This window comes from Choloepus didactylus, chromosome 1, assembly GCF_015220235.1.
Source record: "Choloepus didactylus isolate mChoDid1 chromosome 1, mChoDid1.pri, whole genome shotgun sequence".
Taxonomy (NCBI): Eukaryota; Metazoa; Chordata; class Mammalia; order Pilosa; family Megalonychidae; genus Choloepus; species Choloepus didactylus.
In genome coordinates, this window is record NC_051307.1 from 139,896,371 (window position 1) to 139,913,947 (window position 17,577).

The 17,577-nt window shown below is 35.6% G+C and overlaps 1 protein-coding gene across 3 annotated transcripts in view; it reads right to left on the bottom strand.

Annotated features, from left to right (window-relative positions):
- Positions 1-17,577, bottom strand: part of MME (membrane metalloendopeptidase) — a 134,580-nt gene that overhangs the window by 13,488 nt on the left and 103,515 nt on the right. For all 3 annotated transcript variants that reach the window (XM_037842128.1, XM_037842136.1, XM_037842143.1), the window contains exons 17-18: positions 12,011-12,069; positions 6,338-6,457 (exon numbers count right to left, since the gene is read on the bottom strand). In XM_037842128.1, coding sequence (XP_037698056.1) covers positions 6,338-6,457; positions 12,011-12,069 — 179 coding nt within the window. The remainder of the gene's footprint in view (positions 1-6,337; positions 6,458-12,010; positions 12,070-17,577) is intronic.

Genomic DNA, 17,577 nt, shown 5'->3' on the forward strand with positions numbered 1-17,577 from the left:
ACAGGTGCACCTGCTGGGCAGAAAAACACAGGTATATCAATCCTCTAAGAAAAACCATCAGGGAAACCAGATACTGAATATTTCCTCCTTCTACAACCTGAGCCTGTTCTCATCTGGGAAAACCTGATTGGGGTGGCCTAGGAGGTCAGATGCCTAGACAACAGAAAACTACAAACTACACTAAGGAAAACGAAGTATGGCCCAGTCAAAGGAACAAAGGTACACTTCAACTGAGATACAGGAATTTAAACAACTAATGCTAAATCAATTCAAAAAGTTTTGGAGAATATTTCGCTAAAGAGATACAGGCTGTAAAGAAAACACAGGGCATACATAAGGCAGAAATTGAAAGTTCAAAAACACAACTAGTAGAATCTATGGAAATGAAAGGCACAACACAAGAGATAAAAGACACAAAGGAAACATACAACAGCAGATCTCAAGAGGCAGAAGAAAACACTCAAGAACTAGAGAACAAAACACCTGAAAGCCTACATGCAAAGGAGCAGATGGAGAAAAGAATGAAAAAATATGAGCAACGTCTCCGGGAACTTAAAGATGAAACAAAGTGCAATAATGTATGTATCATTGGTGTCCCAGAAGGTGAAGAGAAGGGAAAAGGGTCAGAGGCAATAATAGAGGAAATAATCAATGAAAATTTCCCATCTCTTATGAAAGACATAAAATTATGGATCCAAGAAGCACAGCGTTCTCCAAACAGAATAGATCTGAATAGGCCTACGCCAAGACACTTAATAATCAGATCATCAAATGTCAAAGACAAAGAGAGAATCCTGAAAGCAGCAAGAGAAAAGCAATCCATCACACACAAAGGAAGCTTAATAAGACTAGGTGTGGATCTCTCAGCAGAAACCATGGAGGTGAGAAGGAAGTGGTGTGATATATTTAAGATACTGAAAGAGAAAAACCGCCAACCAAGAATCCTATATCCAGCAAAGCTATCCTTCAAATATGAGGGAGAGCTCAAAATATTTTCCGACAAACAGACAATGAGAAACTTTGTGAACAAGACACCCGCCCTACAGGAAATACTAAAGGGAGCACTACAGAGTGATAGGAGAAGACAGGAGTGTGTGGTTTGGAACACAATTTTGGGAGATGGTAGCACAGCAATGTAAGTACACTGAACAAAGATAACTATGAATACGGTTGAGAGAGGAAGGTTGGGAGCATGTGAGACACCAGAAGAAAGGAGGAAAGATAAAGAATGGGACTGTGTAACTTGGTGAAATCTGGAGCGTTCAACAATCGTGATAAAATGTACAAATATGTTCTTTTACAAGGGAGAACAAGCAAATGTCAACCTTGCAAGGTGTTAAAAATGGGGAGGCATTGGGGGAGGGATGCAATCAATGTAAATTAGAGACTGTGTCTAACAGAATCATTGTATTATGCTTCCTTTAATGTAACAAAGGAGATATACCAAGGTAAATGCAGATAAGAGGGGGGGATAGGGGAGGCATGTTAGACACTTGACATTCGTGGTGTTGTCTGACTCTTTACTCTACTTTGATTTAAGGTTACTTTTCCTTCTGCTACTTCCTAGCTGACATTTTTTTTCCTCTTTGTTTTGTCTCTCTACCTTCTTTGACTCTCCCTCCTGCCTTTTGGAAGAAATGTAAATGCCCTTATACAGACAGTGGTGAAGGTAGTGAACACATAAATATGTGACCATACAGAGAACCATTGATTGTTTACTTAGGATGGAATGTATGGTGTCTGAACAAAACCATCTTAAAAAAAAATGGGTTGATGACAAAACCTTGAAGGCAATATACTGAGTGAAATAAGCCAGACACATAAAGACAGATATTGCAGGGTCTCACTGATAATAACTAATTATAATATGTAAACTCATAGACATGAAATCTAAGGTACCAAAACACAGGACGAGGCTTAAGAATGGGGAGTGGTTCCTTAGTATGAGCAGAATGTTCAACTAGGATGAACTTAAATGTTTGGAAATGAACAGAGGTGTCGGTGGCAAGATGTGAGAATAACTAACAGTGCCAAATGGTGTGTGAATGAGGTGGAAAGGGAAAGCTCAGAGTCATATATGTCATCAGAAGGAAAGTTGGAGGTCAGAAGATGGGAATGTATAAAACTGAATCCTATGGTGGGCAATGTCCTTGATTAACTGTACAAATATTAGAAAACTCTTCCATGAACCAGAACAAATGTATGACAATACAACTAGAAGTTAATAATAGAGGGGCATATAGGGAAGAAATATATACCTGTTGCAAACTATATACTACAGTTAGTAGTATTTCAACATTCTTTCATAAACGGTAACAAATGTACTATACCAACAGTATGAGTCAACAATTGATGGGGGTTGGTTAGGGATATGGGAGGATTCAAGTTTCCTTTTCTTTTCTTTTTATTTATTTATTTATTTAATCTTTCACTTTATTTCTTGTCTGGAGTAATGAAAAGGTTCTAAAAATTGAACAAAAATTAAGTGCGGTGATGGATGCACAGCTGTATGAGGGTACCAGGGGCAACTGATTGTACATGTTGGATCTTTGGATAATTGTATGGTATCTGAACAATCCCAAAAAAATTAAAAAGAAAAAAAAGCAAAATTGTATCATATAAAAAAAAATTAAAACCTTTTATGCATCAAAGAACTTCATCGTGGAAGTAAAACAACAATCTACACAATGAGAAAAAAATATTAGAAATTACATATCTGATAAGGCTTTAATATCCAGAATACGTCAAGAATTGCATAACTCAACAACAAAATGACAAACAACCAAATTTTAAAAGGGGGTTAAAAGACTTGAATACACATTTCTGCAAGGAAGATATACAAATAGCCAAAAGCACATGAAAAGATGTTCCATATCATTAGCCTTTAGAGAAACACAAATCAAAACCACAATGAGATACCATTTAACATCCACTAGAATGGCTACTATTAAAAACAAACAAACAAACAGAAAACAAGTGTTGCAGAGGATATGGAGAAATAGGAATACACCCACTCATTATTGGTGGGGATGAAAAATGGTGTAGTCTAAGGAAACTTAACTTTTCTCAGAAAGTTAAATATAGAATTACCATATGACCTGGCAATCCTACTTTTAGGTACATACACAAAATAATTGAAAGCAGGGACTGAAACAGATATTTGCAGACCAATGTTCATAGTGGTATTCTCCATTACGGCCAAAAGATGGAAGCAACCCAAGTATCCAACAACCAATGAATGGATAAATAAAATGTGGTATATTCACACAATGGAATATAATCAGTCCTAAAAAGTAATGACCTTCTTATACACGTAACAACATAGATGAACCTTGAAGACATCAAGCTGAGTGAAATAAGCCAGACACATAAGGACAAATATGGTATGATCTCACTGATAAGAAATAATTAGAATAAGCAAATTCATAGTCAGAAACTAGAGTATCAGTTACCAGGGTCTGGGCTGAGGGTAGGAAATGGGGAGTTAACGCTTAATTGTTACAAAATTTCTATTCGGTATGATGAAAATGTTTTGGTAATGGATGGGGGTGATGGTAGCACAACATTGTGAATGTAATTAACAGCACTGAAACATATATTTCTATGCCAGTTTGAATGTACTAGGTCCCCCAAAACGCCGTTATCTTTGATGTAATCTTGTGCGGGCAGATGTATCAGTGTTGATTAGATTGTAATTCTTTGATTGAATGTTTCCATGGAGATGTGACCCATCCAACTGTAGGTGATAACTCTAATTAGATAACTTACATGGAGGCATGGCCCCACCCATTCAGCATGGGCCTTGTTTAGTTTACTGGAACACTATATAAGCTCAGACAGGAGGAGGGAGCTTGCTATAGCCAAGAGGGACACTTTGAAGAATGCCCAGGAGCTGAGAAGAGGAGCTGCAGATGAGAGACAGTTTGAAGACAGCTGTTGAAAGCAGACTTCTGTTCCAGAGAAGCTAAGAGAGGTAAAATGCCCCAAGAGCAACTAAGAGTGACATTTTTGAGGAACTGCAGCCTACAGAAGAATGTCCTGGGAGAAAGCCATTTTGAAACAAGAACTCTGGAGCAGATGCCAGCCATGTGCCTTCCCAGCTAACAGAGGTTTTCAGGAAACCATTGGCCATCCTCTAGTGAAGGTACTTGATTGCTGATGACTTACCTTGGATACTTTATGGCCTTAAGACTGTAATTTTGTAACCAAATAAACCCCCTTTTATAAAAGTCAATCCATTTCTGGTGTTTTGCATTCTGACAGCATTAGCAAACTAGAAAAATTTCAATGTGGTTGAAAGGGGAAATTTTAGGTTGTACATATGTTACTAGAATAAAAATTTTTAAAAAATCCATATTACTATACAATACAAACAGTGAACCCTAAAGTAAACCATGGACTATAGCTAATAGAACAATTAAATGTGTTTTTTCATCTCTTGCCACAAATGTACCACTCTAATGCAAGATGTTAATAATAGGGTGGTATATGGGAACTCTGAAATTTATGCATGATTTTTCTGTAAACTGACTTCTGTAATAAAAAATTTTAAAAAAGGAATGAAGTTCTGACATATGCTACAACATGGATGAACCTCGAAAACATTATGCTAAGTCAAATAACCCAGACACAAAAGGACATACATGATATTATTCCACTCATATAGAATATCTAAATAACAAAATTAATCAAGACAGAAGGTAGATTAGAGGTTGCTAGAGGTTGGGGGAGGGGTAAAGGGAAGTTACTGCTTAATGGGTACAGAGTTTTTGTTTTGGGTAATGAAAACATTTTATTAATTGACAATGGTGAAGGTAGCACAACAGTGTGAATGACGTTCTTACATCACAACCTAGTAACATTAAATTGTACATTTAAAAATGGTTAAAATGCCAAATACTTAAAATATAATATAATAAGTATGTTTTCATAATAAAAAATAATTTTAATGACTGAAATATCACTGCATGAGAGATATTACATCAGGCAGATGATGCAAGAAAACATTGCCCCTCCTCATCCACAGAGCTGATGAAGCCTTGATTCCCAGGGCTTTCTTTGCTGACTAACCTGCATATTGACTGAGCAAGAGACCCATGTGGCTCATTATCTGGCAGATTAAATGCTCCTGAAATTGTGCCTTGTTGGATGGTTTTCACCTGAACCTAGTCTGTTTAATTTGATGTTTTAAGAGATTAAAAAGGACAATAAAAAGGGTCAACATTTTTATTCTGGAATTCATTTAATATCCCCCAAACCCTTTGTGAGACACCATGGGCTCATAGGTTCCCTATATTTTAAGCACAAAGAAAAAAATCTCTTTTCCCCCCTAATTTCCCTACGGCATTCATGCTAACCCTAAACGACAATGATCTTACCCCTTTTCGAGATTCAATAGCATCTACGTATGTCATACTTTTTGGCATTTGACTTTCATCATCTTTCTTCTATTTATCTATGATGCAGTGATTAAAAAAAGAGCCATGAAGGTTGGCTCCACCAATTTCTAGCACTGTAATTTTGAGCAAGTCCTTTGTGTGCTTTTATTTTATTCCATTTGAATAATGGAAATATTAACACCTACCTTTTAAGATTGCTATATAGTTTGAGCTAATAGATGCTTAGTAAGTCCTTTTTGATATTATATCCTTCCTATTCCCTTCTCTTTCCCTGGCCCCCTAAAGTTGGGGCTAATTAAGGCTTAGCTATTTACTCTCTATTGTTCTCTTTCTACTTGTGAACTAATCTCTGTCCTTGTTTCAGTTACCACCTTTTCATATACATCTCATGCCTTTACTTCTATTCCTCTCAACTTTCATTGGAACTCTAAATTTATTTTCCCTTTGGGGCTGCACATATAAGTGTGTAGTGTTTGCAAGGCCCTGAAATTTATACTAGGTATAATGTGCTAGAAAAAAAAAAAAGTCTGACCAAGAGCACTTAAAAGTCTTAAGTGCACTGCCAGTTGGATTCACAATACTTTCTGATTTTTACATCTAATTTTAAGACAAGGACCCTGCTCTCTAAGATATGGAGAGCTTAAGACATATGCAATCAAGAAACAAGACCAGGAGTATTACTGACATTGACAAATGTCACACTCTTTTCCAAAGAATATATTTGCTTTATTCTGTCAGAGTGTATAACCCACATGGCTTACCTCACTATTAGAAATTTTTGATCTTCTTAAGCAACAACTTAAAAGGAACAATGCAAGTATGGTGATTATATAGCTGAATGATGCATTGATGAATGTTTTTGTATTGATAAATTATATTACTGAATCAAATGTATTAGGATCTATTTCAGAAAACGGAAAATATCAAGTGTACTTTACCATTGTCATCGAAGCCATGGGTGATTTCGTGCCCTATGACCATGCCAATGCCTCCATAGTTCAATGAGTTAGACTGCTGGGCACTGAAGAATGGGGGCTGCAGAATGCCAGCTGGGAACACTGCAAAGAAAGAAGATGGTTCAAGATTATTTGTGGCATTATTCTATGAATGGCAGGCATGGGGTTGGCTTCTTGTGTGTTAAGCTGTTTGCCAGTATGTCACTTTTACTTAGTTGTATACAAAAATCTTCTGTGATAGAAACTTGCAGATCTTTTATTCTTGATGGCAACAAAAACTTCCTCCTGAGTGGCACCATAATCTTATGATTTATAGTCACAATTCCCACTTTACAATCTCTTTTAAGATTGCTTTATGCTGTAAGCAGTTTCAAGCAAGGAATAATTATAATCTTTATCCAGAAGGTCTGTGGTCCCTTGCAAAAATTGGGAATACTGGGAGAAATAGTTACTTTCAATAACACAAGTATTACATTTAACATTACCTCTAAAATTATATCCATTTAAAATATTTTATTAAATAAACAGAGCCACTCAATCTAGGGTATCCCCCAATCACATTTTATTTTCATCAAGGTAACTATGATTGCCTTTACATTCTGTATTTTTCTTGTTTATGGTTTGTGTCCTTCCTTTTCCTGTCAGTCCTGCTCTCACCCCTGCACCTCAAATATGAGCTCTCTCAGAGCAGAGATTGTATGACTGTTTGTTTGTTTTCATTCATTTTTTTTTTTTTTTTCAGTTCATTGTCCCCAGCACCTAAAATTTGAACAGTGCCTGGAACACAATAGGTGCTCAGAAAATGTGTTGAATAAATGAATAATCATAAATGAATGGATGATCATTTTAATTTATCATGGTGTCCTGAAGACTTTAGTAAATAAATAACTTGTAGTTTTTATATTACTATTCTGACATCTGCATTACCTTGCTTTTTCCACTTAGATGTCTCACAAACTTTTAAAATTTAACATGTCAGACATCAAACTCATCATCTCCCCCTCTAAGCCATCATTCTCTTGACTTTATTATTTCTGCTAATGTAATCTGAAATGTTTCAATGATCCAAAGTCAGAATTTCACATTTATCTCTGATGCTTCGTTTCTTTCGTAAAGTCTTTTACACTCTCCTTAGGCAAAGGCCAGGTGGTGTACCTTCTTCTGGTAGCATCTCCTATATTTATTTTCCCTTTTCAGTCTTGCTGCCACTATCTTAGTTCACACTCTGATCCACTGCCTCAACAGTTACTTAAACTAATTTCCTAATTGGTTCCCACTTCCTGTCTCACCCAACTCTAATCTCTCCTAAATCTAGTCTATCCTGCAGCCAGATCAGTCTTCCTAAAGTGCAACTCTGGTCACTATCACTCCCCAGCTAAAAAATCTTTAATGGCTTTTCGTTGCTAACAAAACCTTCCTCCGGGTTGACTCTGTGGTCATCTACTTCTCCAGCCTCCCCACCACCCCCACCCCATGCCCTTCCCTTCCCTGCCCCACCCATTATTCTCATATAAGGTGTATTCCAGCCAAACTATATTTTTATTATTTCTGAGATACACTAATCTCTGATCCTTTATTCCCTTCTTTTGGAACATAATTCCCCTGTTCTATGCAAAAAAAATCATTGTTTGTGGACCATGCTGTTTAATGCTTACAGTTCAAAATTTTTATCTTTCAAATTTTAAAACCTTAATGTCCTCTAAATAGAGCTAAATGAAATATTATATTCTGTAATCTAAAAAAAAACTTTAGTATGAATGGCTATTGCATGTGAAACCCTGGGCAATTGCTATGTGGGATCCAAGAACTTAATCAAAGGTCCCTGACCTTAAGAAACTTAAGTTCTAGTTAGTTCAGAAAAGCAAGTGTTTCTTTGCCCTTCAGGTGGAGTGAATATGACATAACCTACATGGGTTTTAAGGACAAATGTTAGAAATTTATACAGGAGACTTTAAAAATACTCTGGACAGTTTAATTGCTCTCCAACCCTCAAAAAAAAAAAAAAAAATCTGGATAGTTGCCATAACTTTCAAAGTGCAAAATAATTAAAAAAAAAAAAGCACTTTTGTCCTTGGAGAATTTTGATGAAAGTTATACTTCACGTGTTGCTGCCTGAGCTATCAACAGTGCCAAGAAATTATTTTTAGCTTCAAGTATAAAAATTACGTGCAGTACTTTATTAAAGTGCACACTATCTCCCACACTATGTACTTTGATTAAAATCCACCCATTATATAAAACGCACTTATGAAACGTGCTATCAAGACTAAACATTAACTGTAAAGATCCTGATATGCCATTCTTCAGGCAAGTGATAAGATTTTTATGGCTCATATTAAAAACTAGTCTTCAAGTTCAGCCATGTAAACTATGATTTCACCTTGTACCTTGTCAGCTAAATCTCTGTGACCAGGTTTTTCCCCATTAACATCATCACTGTTATTAGTAGCCTTCACAACCACTATTACAGCCCATCTGGTTAGCTGTGCATTTTTGATGCTCATGGTGGTCAATTACTTAATTAAATAAGTCATTGGACTATGAAACAAAGGATTCTGCCCCCCTCCTTTTTCCTGGTTTATTTTTTTTTTAACTGCAAGCAGCTCAATCTTTGAGTCCTTTATATAAAAGCTCAAAGCTTGCAATCCAATAAAATCAAGTTTTTTTAGGTGGGAAAAATTAAATGTTCTTTTTATATTAACTGTAGTAGAACCATGTTTGGAAACATTTCTTAATGAGTTAGACACTTCAGAAAATTTAACTCTCTCATCATAGTTATTAACCACCCAGGCTGCAATACCCATAAATTTCCTGAAATTGAAAAAAACAGTTGTTTAAGAGATTCCTAGTGCATTTTTTAATAAAAAAGGAATGCAGCAATACTAAGTCCCCATCTGACTTGGTCATTTCTTTGGACAAGACTTATGAGTTAATGCAAAGATTAAATAGTATTTTGAAACATGTGAGAAAACATTCAAGTGCAGCCTTAGCCTTCCTCATGGCCTGGGTGGCTTCTAGAGCTCCATGAAGTAAATGTGCAAGGAAGTGGAACCCACGAATTTTAAACATTTTCAGTGTAATGAGGAAACCATTAAAAAATGCCTTCTTGTCCTGGAAGTTGGCTATTTGTTCATGTGAAGTGGCAGGGGTGGGGACAAGGGGGAAATCAAAATTAAAATTTAGCCTACATGTGAGTTCTGACAAAAAGTGGCAAGAATTGAATTTAAAAGTAGGAGTTATTGGTATGAATAACTCCCTATGTAATAATAAAACAATAAAAATATTTATTTAACATAAAATGATGAGTTCCATGAGAAATTGAATGTGATCTAATTCAGGGATTTTTGCATGTGGTGGTGGGGGAGGAGAGGCATAACGAGATACTATGTTACATCAGCTCTAATTTTGTAATGTACATCATACCAAAGCCACTAAGACAGTGTTGCAGAGGATGTATATGCATATATGTATGTATGCATGTTTGTATGGCTGTACACACACAAACACACAACATACACATATTTCTAACAGGGAGAAAGATAGAGATCAGGATCTTCAGTTATTTTTAGATAAGACAATCCCACTATGATGACTTAAATGAGTTGTCAAAGAGAAAAAATGTACATGTCAAAGACTTCTCTTGCATGACACTTTCCCCATCTCTGAACTGCTGTTATTAGCAAAGATAAGAAAAGAGGTTAATAATTATTATTTCCTATTTCCTTCAGATGAGTTTACCCTGACAAACGTTAAAAGGTCTTCCTTATACATTAAGGATATTCATTACAGCCCATTCCTGATTATCCAAAGGATAATGGTCTACTTTGTCAAACAGGCTACCTTTAATGTCTTTTTCCTTTTCTGTGTGTTTATTTGATTTGAGGGTATTAAATTCAAAGAGAGTCTACTCCCAGGTCTTGTCTGGTCAGGAAATCTCTGAGGTGGAGCAATTTTGAGCCACCTCCAGGGATTTGGGGTAGTTGAGAGTCAGCCAAAGTCCCATATTGACCTCAACTGCTTGGGCATGCTCTAGAGAAGAGCTGAAGTGATCAGCATGCCAGAGTGGCCCTAAAGAGGATGTGCCAGCTCTTCTCTGAGGATGAGTCAGCACCAGGTCTGAAAGGATCCAGGATCATTCCTAAACTAGATTCAAATGAAACTACATCCCTTAACCTGCCCTAATGCAGAACCGAAATCTAAGCTGCCTTGTCTGCACTGAGATGCCCCTGAAAGTTAAAGACCACCCAGAGATAAAGGCATTTCTAGGAAAAGGTATGATTGCTTCCAGGAATACATAACAAAGATTGGACTGCATGGATTCCGAGTTGATCATTAAAGAGTTTCACTCTGGGTTTAGGCAATAATTTCCTTAAGTGGGAAAGTCTAGACTTTGAGCTAATGGATTTTAACCCAGGTGCACTGTCTTAATTATTATCTATCTGTTATATAAAAACAACCTTTTCTGATTACTTTATATAATTCACTTTCATGTCATGTACCAAAATAAATTCCAGATAGTCTAACTCCAAAAATAAAAATCATAAAAATATTAGAAGAAAATGTATATAGCTTCTTAATTTCACTCTTCCTAGGCTTAAAAGCAATGGGGTAATGTGCACTCAAACATTTGTTTTTAAAAGAAAGCTATAGTTTCTTTTAAGGTTTGTTTTTTACAAAGTGATAAAAATTATGCAGGATTTTTCATCATTTCTAATGCAACTGGAATTCAAGAAAAATGAGGCTTTAGGCAGACTCTGAGATATACAAACAAGAATCATGCTGAGATGATCTTCCCTCTTGATTCTGGGTCACATTTAGAAAGGAAGGGTGAAGTTTGGAAAAGTTTGCTCTACTGTTTGTTTAGAACATCTCTGGAAGTACTGAATCAGTTGGGTGCCTTTCCACTTAATAAAAACTGTTGGGAAAAAATGGCTCCGTTTATGAGAGAGATTTAAGAGAGAGAGAGTTTAAAGAAGTACAAGCTTTCCAAGAAGAAAAAAAAATATATCTTTGTTCTATTAAGCTATTCAGTTATTCATTAAATCATTCACTCATGTATGGAACTCCCATGCATACTTCTGTGAACATATGAAATTTCCTTTTTTCTATTTTTGTTCAAAATATATAAAATTTCATATGGTTCGACCTAATATAATTGACTTTTCAGCTTTCTCAGTGAGCTCCTTAGAGTCTTTTGGAATGAAGATGATACAATATAGGACCATCTCCACCAGAGCTAGCATATAGAATTCTCAGGACAATTGGATCTCGATAAAATGGGCTCTTGGAACCTTAAACTAATTTAAAATGCTTGGGCTTAGAAAGTCTTAAAATCAATAATAACTTTATGGGATTATATTATATTTAAGGGCCTTTAATCACAAAAGTGCTTAGAAAGAAGAGAAACCATTTTAGCTACAAATGGGAATATGGTAAAAGAACCAAAACTACTTAACATGATTTGTATTATTTTGAAATTTGCCATTTTTAGTGAAAAGATGTATACAGGTGCATTTACTTCCAAGAAATATATTCAATAAATCAATAACTCAGCCCAGCTCTGCATTTTGAGGTACTGTAAATTGGTCACATAATGCATTACAGGTTGGGAAAAAATAGAGAAGTAATAGAGAATTATTTAGGAATATACCTTACCTATTTGATTCCTGCCTGAAGAATAAAATGCATTGACCACTGCTGCTCCACTTATCCACCTATAGAAAACATTAAGAACTCATTACAAGTGATACTGCATTATCTAATTCAATCTGCTCACCACAATAAAAGCATTGTTACTATTCCTAGTTGAATCTTAACTTCCTGTGTTTGAAACATGATCAACAAATTAAAATTAGCACATTGGGCAAGAGAGCTCACTTGAAAGTACTTCTACTTCTTGAAAAACCAACATATATCAGGTCGGCAATCTATTTTATTGGCATGAATTTTTATTGAGGCATCTCTGACAGTGAAAAACTCATTAAAGTGTATCTCTTCAGAATTTGATGGGTTAAGATTATACTGAAATGTGTTTAGCTTTATGCTCCTGATAATAGGTAACTATGCCAACATTTCTGGAATGGTTGACAGAATATCAAAGTACTGATAGTTAAAACTTCAGATTCAAGTATATTTCAAGTGCAATTAAATTTTTTAAATAACTAGTTTATCCCCTTGGCAGGTAGTATAGCTTGAGTAATGTGCCTCCCATTATTGCTATTTAAAACTTTATTTTTAATGCAACATTCCAGCTAATCAAGCAAAGGTATATTTTTTTATGACAATTGTAAAATGAAACCCAGGTGGTATTTAAGTAAATTGGTCTGTCTGTCTATACCATGACTTAGGATCTATACAGAATCTAAAGATATATAAAATACAGTCTCTGAGTTTAAGAGACTCTCATTTAGTTGAGAAGAAAAGAAAGATAAATAAATAATTATAATACAAGGCTGAGTGAGAAAATGGAAAAGATAGTTTCCCTGATGAAAATTAAATGGCGCTATTAAGCTAAAGGATACCTGCCAATGTTTCTGTCTTTATGCTGAGATGTTAGGAAAGTACATATCAATGATCATGTGTTAAACGGTCAATCCTAAGGTAAAGCACAGACTATAGTTGATAGTACAATTATAAAAATGTGCATTCATCAATTGTAACAAATGTGCCAGAATGAATGCAAGGTGTTAATCATAGGTTGGCATGTGGGACTCTGTATTTTATCCTGATTTTTCTGTAAACCTATAACTTCTCTAATAAAAAAGAATCATGTGTTAAATATTTTTGTCCAACAAAATTAATATTCCCATCTCAATAAACTATCACGTATATGGTTATATACTCAAGAAAAATGGACACTGCTTAACTCCATAAAATCTCTTAAATGTTAGCACACATGCACACACTCAAGATAGTCTCATATTACTAATGACTTTATTGTAGACATTACACTTTCATGGCAACATTTAGTGAGACGGTTATTATCCCACTCACAGAAGTTTACAGTTATTAGTACAATGAGTTTAAATCAGAACTGTTTCCAGATCCTGCTTTGCAGGGTAAGCAGTATAAAGTCAGCTGCCCAAATCAGCATTTTGGCTCCAATTTCAGTAATTATTGTGAGAGATCAGATATGTATCTTATTTTGATCTCTGAAAATAAGCCTGGGGAAGGGGGTAAGAATGGTTGATCAATGTGTTTTTTTAGTTTGTTATTGTTGTTGTTTTTAATAGAGAAACTGATACATCAGTCCTAATTTCATAACAGCTGAGTCACCAATATTTTAGTATTTCTTGCAGGTTGATGATTACCAGTGTATAATTTTATTTGCTTCAATTAAACAGCACCACTTCCCACATGATTTGTGACGACTTAAAAGCAAAACATGTATTTGTAAACTTAGAGATCATTAGAATAAAATTGAGAGATCAGAAACTATACAGAAGTGGATTTTTGTGTGATCAATCAACATTATAAAAAAAGATTCATAAAAATAAAAAGTATGATCATAAAAAAATAAGAGAAGGTATATATTATATTATGGAAATTATATGGACAATCATAAATAATATATGCAAATTATTTGGTTCTGAACTCAGTAAAAAATGCTAATAATGAAATACAATAAGTGCCCTTCCAAAATGTTTTTTTTAAACTAAGTGTATTACAGAAACAAGAACTAGAAATATGAAACTGTTTAAGGCAGCAACAAATCTCAAAAGCCAGGCATAGATGAATGACATTTACAGTATATTACCCATCTCTTATTTATTGTTTCTATAAAAATAAGTTGTTTTTGTGCCTTTCTGCTATTATTATGTTACTTTGAGGGATTTAAAATTGCATTTTGATTAATGCTTGTAACTTTGCAGCAGAGTAGGTTTTTCATATTCAAATGGGCACTGTGAATTATACCACCAAGGAAATAGGTAGCTATTTATGACCATAGAACACTAAAATGAAATTAGAGTTATGGTAGTTAGGTTTACAGAGCACTAGCATGTAGCATTTACCTTTTCTTCCTTGAAATCTCTTGCGGTGCATTCTCATACCACCCCTGGGTAATTATCCCAATTCAAAAAACACGGGGCATTTTGTTCCTGGGAATGGTCAGAACTTGCAGTACTGTGATTTGATCATTACACCTTCAGATGATGATAACAGCTACTGGCTCAATGTCTAATATTTGCTGTCAATCATGAAATATCACACTACGTTAACATAAAAACTAAACTAACAGGGCAAAGAATATTTTTCAAATTAAATGGTGATAAAACAAAAACTATAAATTCTCTTGACTTGGATGCTGTCTGAAAGTTTCAGGAGAAGCTTTCATTTACGGAACAAGACAAACTTGACTTTGAGTAGCAGCAGACAGAAAAGACAGAAGGGAAAATCAACTGGTGGTGATACTTGCCCTAAAATAATGGACAGTGTAGGTTATCTGAGGATACCTTGAAAGTGGGAGGCCAGACTCCAATAGCCTCCATAGATAGATCTCAGATCTGAGAGAGGAAGCACAAATAGTTCTGTGCTTTGGTTTGTTTCCTACCTCCAGTGTTCTCTGTGTATGAGTGTGGGGGTGTGTGGTATAAAGCAGAGAGTGGGAGAATAGGGTAGAAGAAAACTTTATTTTTAATTACTGAGGCTTAATTTAGTCAGGTAAGCTTATTCTTGTTTTGAGGCACTCAACAGTATAACACAGAAGGGCTACTAAAACAACATTTCCCTCAAATCTGAGCTAACAATGTGGAAGGGAGATATAACTGAAACACTCTCAAAAGAGGGACCAGGTGTTTCTCTCCTAATTCTTATCACTCTGAAAAATCTAAGTGGTGATGAAATGAAAAGTGCACAGACATCATGTTTATAGCAGGGAAGAAAAGCAGAAGTCACCAGCCGGATCCTATAGCCTTTTGGTTATAATAAAACCACTAGGTTGCAAAAGCACTTGGAATAAAATTTCTTTCACATACTCTTGTGTAACTTTAAAATGTAAAACAATAAAATTATTAATGCCCCCTTCCTGGCAAGTGTTCAATTTCTTAAAATTGGTCTCAAAACAACAACTCTGAAGTCAGCAGTGCAATATAATGGTTTTCTGTACTACCCCTGAGTGGAAAGAATTCTCATTTAATAATTGTAATAATCACTGCAATCCTTTACATTTATTAGTATTTTCTCATCAGTTCTTCAATGGTTTCTATATACTTTCATTCATCTTTTAAAAAACCCATATAAGACAGATGGCATCTCCAAAATACAAGTATAGAAACAGGCAGAGCATGGTTTTATTCTCCTCTTCCTAATACACATATAAACTAGGTGACTCGACTGGGAAAAGAATACATAAACTAAGGAGAAAGGACTCCCTCATCATCCAATTATATTCTCTACTTTTAAGCCATTGAGCTGCATCTTGCATAAAAGCTCATTATTAACATTAGCGAAAATCCTATGGATATGGATGAACACTTTCCTATGAACCGCTTTCACAGTTAAGTGCTCATTTCTTACTACTGCTTCACATTCAGAGATCCCCCTTACCACTAACAAGCTTGTAGGATGCTGGCCTCGATACGACCCTGAAGTCATTCTAGAAGACCTACCATGACCAGACTATAACCACAGCAGCCGCTATTTAATAAGCACCTAAATTATGTGTCAAGCACATTACAAAGGTAACTGTAATCACACAACCACGCAAAGCAAAAACACTGATTACTATTCCCATTTATAAATGAAAAACTGAAGCTCAGAGGTATTATGTAAGCTGCCTAACTTCACACAGCTACATGGCAGAGCAGAAATCCTAATCCAGGTCTGCCTGATTCCAAACCACATTTTCTCGTTCCACAAGGTGAAGATTTTAACCAAAGGCACAAGCACAGTAGGACCAAAAAGCCTCATTAAACTATTCCTTGTCATTGCATAAGAGTTGTTAACCTAACTGAAGTACTCTGAAAGACTTATGTGGCTCTGTCTGAGGAATGACAGCCAAGACTCCTTTTGACTTAAACTGGGAAGAATCCATTTCTCTTTCAATGAAACACAATAAAAATCACTACTCTACTTTCTTTCTAGAGGTAATCAGTGGCTTATACATGATTCTAAGTTTGGCAACAGGGCAAGAGCTTTTCAGTTCTTCAATTACTCTTGGTAGATGTATATGTGTATACACAGGTGTGTGATTGGTTACAGTCAGAGAAATTCCCAATTTTTGAGATGTAACATGAGGGCAGGTAGATCACTTCTGTCAGGGTTTTATTTTGGTGAATTTTTCCCTATTTAGGACAGTCATGGGCTATTTCAGGAAGGAAATGAAGTTATTTCCCATTTCATATAACCCTTAGCACTTATATAACTTGACCTTATAAGTCTATTTATTGTCTGTCTGGCCCAATAGAAAGAAGATAACTCCCTGCAGGCAGGTTCATCCAAATTTTGTTCTCAATTGTTTGCCTAGGCTTAGAACACTGTCAGAACATGGTACTCACTCAACAAATACTTGCTGAATTGATGACTAAGCTTTGAGAAATGGGTCTTGACATATGACTGGGTCCTCCAACCCCCCCAGATTGTGGTCCCTTTTCTTCCTGTGACTCTGGGATGGAAGAGGTCAGTGCTGTTGCTTTGTGGCTCTTGGCAGCTATGGAATTCGGGAGCTCTGCACTGTCCAGACACGGCCCAAGAGGGTGCACAGGAATAAAAGTACCAGAATTCTGTTTCAAAGTTCTCCCAGTTTAAATGGAATTGTAGGACTTTGTAATTAACATTTTTTGAGAGTGAAACGTATGAAAATCTATCTAAAACTGCAAACTTTAAATTATTTAGCTTCCCTCCCTATGTCCTCATCCTCCTCTGAAAACAAAACAAAATAAAAACCCTCCTTGGGTGCTAATTAAAAAGCAGAAATGTTTTTGCTGATGAAATGTGTTTTGCTTACAACACAAAAACATATCAGAAAATGGAAAAAAAGAACATCTCTGCTGAATTTATGGGAATATAGAAGACAAATCTAAAATTTTCATCTATTACAACATGTGCAGAACATGAGTACACCACTGTGGGAGACACTGCCATGGGGAATTAGAGTGATTTGTTCAAGTTTAGTCTAAATACCACTTATTCAGTCTTTCTGGCTGAGTAATGCTTGCTGACGCTAACACCATTTTTCACAAATCTTCCCCATGTATCTCTACTCATGGAGATTCATTTGTGTC